This window comes from Belonocnema kinseyi, chromosome 1 (assembly GCF_010883055.1).
Source record: "Belonocnema kinseyi isolate 2016_QV_RU_SX_M_011 chromosome 1, B_treatae_v1, whole genome shotgun sequence".
Lineage (NCBI taxonomy): Eukaryota > Metazoa > Arthropoda > Insecta > Hymenoptera > Cynipidae > Belonocnema > Belonocnema kinseyi.
Genome location: NC_046657.1, coordinates 57,400,268 through 57,404,900, shown reverse-complemented (window position 1 = coordinate 57,404,900; position 4,633 = coordinate 57,400,268). Strand labels below are relative to the sequence as shown.

The 4,633-nt window shown below is 29.4% G+C and overlaps 1 protein-coding gene across 1 annotated transcript in view; it reads right to left on the bottom strand.

Annotated features, from left to right (window-relative positions):
• Nucleotides 1-1,230: 1,230 nt before the first annotated feature.
• Nucleotides 1,231-4,633, bottom strand: part of LOC117177880 (zinc finger BED domain-containing protein 4-like) — a 4,897-nt gene continuing 1,494 nt past the window's right edge. The window contains exon 3 of the mRNA XM_033368935.1: nucleotides 1,231-1,263. Within this exon, the coding sequence (XP_033224826.1) occupies nucleotides 1,231-1,263 (33 nt within the window). The remainder of the gene's footprint in view (nucleotides 1,264-4,633) is intronic.

Sequence of the window (4,633 nt, the reverse complement as noted above, 5' to 3'; positions counted from 1 at the left end):
CAAAACGGCGCCCATAGCAAAGTCTGAGGCGTCCGTAACTACTCTGATTTTATCATCAGAAGAAGGATGAGCTAATAGAACTGCGTTTGAGAGATCAGTTTTGATTTTCTCGAACGCCTGATCAGCTTCTATAGTCCAAAGGATCTCTCTCTTATCATTCTTTTTTGAGTCATGCAATTGCCGCAATCTACTTTCGGAGGAAGAAGAATACGTTGAGATAACGCGTTCTTTAACTTTTTCATAATAATCCGGTGGTTTAGGCGTAGCAGTAATTAAATCTTTAATACACGCTGTAATTTCAAAACCTTACGCAGGTATGATATAGTCAACTTTAGTTGCGTCATTAGTAATCCTAGCATTACGGAAGGTAGATTCAATATGGGTAAACCATAGAGCAGGATCTTGCCGAAAAAAATCTGGGAGTTTAGGAACTCTATACGAATCTATTCGAGGATTCTGAACATAGTCGTTTTGCAACCCGGCGATTTGAGCTTTAAGCTCCTCTATTTGTGATATCGCTTGATCTAATAATGCGCCCTTCGGTTCAGGAGTCGACATAATTGATACTCAAATCAGCTTACACAGTTAGAAATTGACACTCACAAAGATTATATCGTTAATCTTATAAAAATTATATCGTTATTATATCGTAAGACATACAGAGAGTATGTCGTTATTTATATCTCATGAACTAAGCTACGCAAGACAGCAATTTCTAGCAATAATCGTTTATCGCGAAAATTCCGTATATGTTAAATTACGCATTATCGCAAAAATTTTAACTCAATAAATTGCACAAGTTCACAAGAATTTCAAATGAATTAATTACACATTTGGTAAAATCGTAGTAATAATTAGATTAAAACTTATTACGCGAGTTACATTTCACAAAGACGCGCACTAAAAATAAAAATACAAAGTTGTACCTACAAAGGATCTCGTCGAAGAAAGTAGAACGTCAGTTGAAACATCTGAAGTTGCTCCGAAGTTTTGGTTAGTAAGGCCTCGAAGATGATCTCCAATTAGAATAGTTAGGAATTCGATCCTGGTAAAGATTAATTTGGCAGGATACTTCCAAAGCCTGAAGCGACATGTGTCCAAAATGGCGTCGTTCCTCCAAGGAAAAATAGAATTTTCAAATCCAAATTTGTCTAATATTAGTGGCCGTGGCAATAAAAAGACTTTAGTTATAACAAACTCATCTCTATCCTCGTCTCGAGAGGCAACTCTCTACTCACGCTCGTTCGCTCCGCCATAAACGTTCTGTATACCAGAACGAAACTCGCTAGTCTTTCGCTAAGCATAAAGTTCGGTCAAGGGTACCAATACCCTACAAATTGCCCGATCCTCCCATGCCTCTCAACCCGAAAATCGCACCCACCAACTACTTTGCCCCTGCAATCTTCACCCGTCGAACAAGTCCACCAAATAGCCGATACTAAGTCGGCAAATACTAAATACTTAAAAATATAAAATACAAATTTTATATCGAGAATTTTTATTTATTATTTTAAATTAATGAATCATTTATTTGTATAAATTTTGCATCAAGAAAATATGTAGATGCATAACATTTACTTCTAAATTGAATTAAAATGTAATTGTATCGTAATAAATATTTTTAGCTGACATCTTTTATTGAAAAAATTAGTCACTTTGCAATTAAAATTTACTGTCTATGAATAATATTATTTTGTTGTTTTGAAAAAAAGCGGCAGAAATTCTACTAAATGAAACTATACGTTTGAAGACATTAAAAGTTTTAATTGATAAACATATTTAGTTGAAATTTAAAATAATTAATTTTTTAAATAAATATGATCGTACAGCGTCATCGCATGTATAATTAGCGATTTGGAGTTTTTAGATGTAGAGTTAAATATTATAGGAATACCGCCTCCCTCACGATTATTAATTTAAGTAAACAATAATTCGTAAATTTCTATGTTTGTGTAATTAATTATGAATTAAATAAATTATAATGAAATGATAAAATTATATAATAAAATTATTTTTCATTTAATTTTTTATATAATATTTTATAGAAATTTATGCATATTACTATGTATGTAAATTATATCCCGATTTTTTAAATTGAGAACCCCATGATTTCAAAATTGAAAAAATTTATTATTGTATTTTACTCGAGTGGTTGATCAGAATATATAAATATTTTGCCTTACATTTCTCAATTTAAACTACAAGGTCAGAAATAATTGGAAAGTTTCAAAAACATTTATCTCTTAATTTTTAGTTTGTAATAAAATAATCCGTAAATGAACTATTTAATGTCGCGGGCACATTCTCACCGTGCGCTGTGCCCGTGGCTCGCAAGTTTAAGCGCGCCTGGGGCGCGCGTCTTTTGATTCCCGCGATTCGCGCTCAGATATTTATTCTTTGCATTTAGAATGCTTTAATGAAACTTTATCAAAAACATCTCTTTAGATTGCAGTATTTATATGCGTGTTCATATTCTGCATTTTTTGCTTAAATAAGTATAGTTCAAGATTAAGTTTCTCAAAGCTCTGTAGGCTTTGAGGTACACAATATTATCGTGACACTCGCGCTGAGCACTCGTTTTTTGACAGACAGTTGTGAATTTATATTTTCTGGACCACCTTAAAATAAACTTAAAAAATACAATCCTTTTTTAGACCTCATTATTTTTTGTGCAATAAAAATTAGAATATTCAACTTTACAAAAAAAATCAAAAAAGCAATGCTTTTCTTTACTTTTTTTCATATCGTACGTTGTTTGGCTTATAATTTTGATTTTCGATTGATATTAAAAATTTTGGAAATGCTATAACTCTGAAAATTTTTTTTGTATAGAAAAAGAGTCATCAAGATAAATTATTTGGCCTACTGAGTACTATTAATAGCCATAAATAAAAAATTTAAGTATAATAAAATGATCCCAAAATTTGAATTTTTATCCAAAATGGTTGTTAACGAACTCGTCCTTTCTTTTCGGACTTGCCAGACCTTTCTTTTCTTATCCCTTCTCAATCATAAATGATGAGAATGAGAAAAATTAAAGGCCCTTTAATTTTTGTTATGAATTTCAGTTTCTAAATCATTTGAATTCTTCAAAGTAAAACGCTGTTACTTTTCTCTGCAATATTGATATTTTATTCAATATAAATAAAGTTGAAAATAAAGTTTCTTAAGTATAGTCTCAATATACTTGTTCTCTGTCATTCTTTTAATTGTTGGAATTTCGTTTTCTGAGTCTTGTGGATTTTTCGTTGTGTATTTTTATGCTAAAAAAATTTTAAACCATACATTATAATGATAATTTCATTAAATACAAAAATCGAAACTTTAAGGGGTCGTCAGTAAACTGCATTACCAATTGCATGGGGAGGGGGGTCATGCTAAAAACTATGGTTCGAACAGGGGTTGGGGGTCAGTGGAAGAAAAGTTATGAAATTAGATAACATTTAGTATGTTTCCTTATTATTCACTTTTAAAGAATTGTTCTTTTGTCTTTATTTTTAAGAAACCCCCTTTTATCATTTTTTCGCTTAAATCCTTTTTGGTAGAAAGTCTACTATTATATTTATGGTTCGGAATTTAACTCGTTTGGTTAAAAATTCTAGTATTCAGTTGCAAATTTTATTATTCTGTAAAAAATGAAACTATTTTGTTAAAAAGTCATCTTGTTGAATTCAGAAGGTTGGTTAAAAGTTGAACTTTGTAAAATTAATATATTTTGTTGAAAGCTCGTTTTATTTTGGTTGATCATTAATACAATGCTGGAAAATTAATTTCTTTGGTTAAAAATTTAACTATTTTTTTCGCAATTTATCTTTTTTAATTAAAAATTAAACGACTTGGTTAGAAGTTCAACTTTTTCATTAAAGATTCATATTTTTGGATTACCCTTGATCTTTGGGGTGGACTCTTTTGTTGAAAAATTAATTTCTAGATTTAGTTGGAAATTAATCTTTTTTTTCACATGTAACAATTTTCTTGAAATTTTGGGTTTTTTGTTTTGTTCAAAATTAATTTTTTATCTGAAAATTTGCAATTTTATATTTTTGTTCGAAATTTATACTTTATAAGTTAAAAATTTAATTATTTTTTAGAACATTCTTTTGTTTTGTTGAAAATTCATCTTTTTGGTCGAAAATTAATTTTCTTGATTTTTTTTTACATCGTCCTTTTATTAAAAATGCAATTGTTAAGTTCTAAATTAGTATATTTTAATTAATGATCTAACAATATGGTAGAAAATTAAAGTAGGATTCGTTTGTCAATGAACTTTTCCGTGTTTTTTTCATGTGTGTTAAATCTAGTTTTTTTAAACTCATATTTCTGCAAGATTTACCTCTTGGGCTTAACATTGAACTTTTTTTGTTCACAATTTGGTTTTTTATGTTGAAAATTTTTTTTTTAATTGTAACTTGTCTAGTCCTGATTAGAAATGGATCCTTCATAAGTTGAAACTTCAAATATTTGGTAGAAAATTCATGGAATTTGTTAAAGAATCGTCTTTTTTGGTAAGAAAATTAATCTTCTTTGATGTAAATTCATTATATATTTCGACTTTAAATCTTAGGAATTTAAAACGTTTCATATTGCATTCAAATCAGTTGAAAGTGAGTTTTAAATAATAACTGAGACGAGG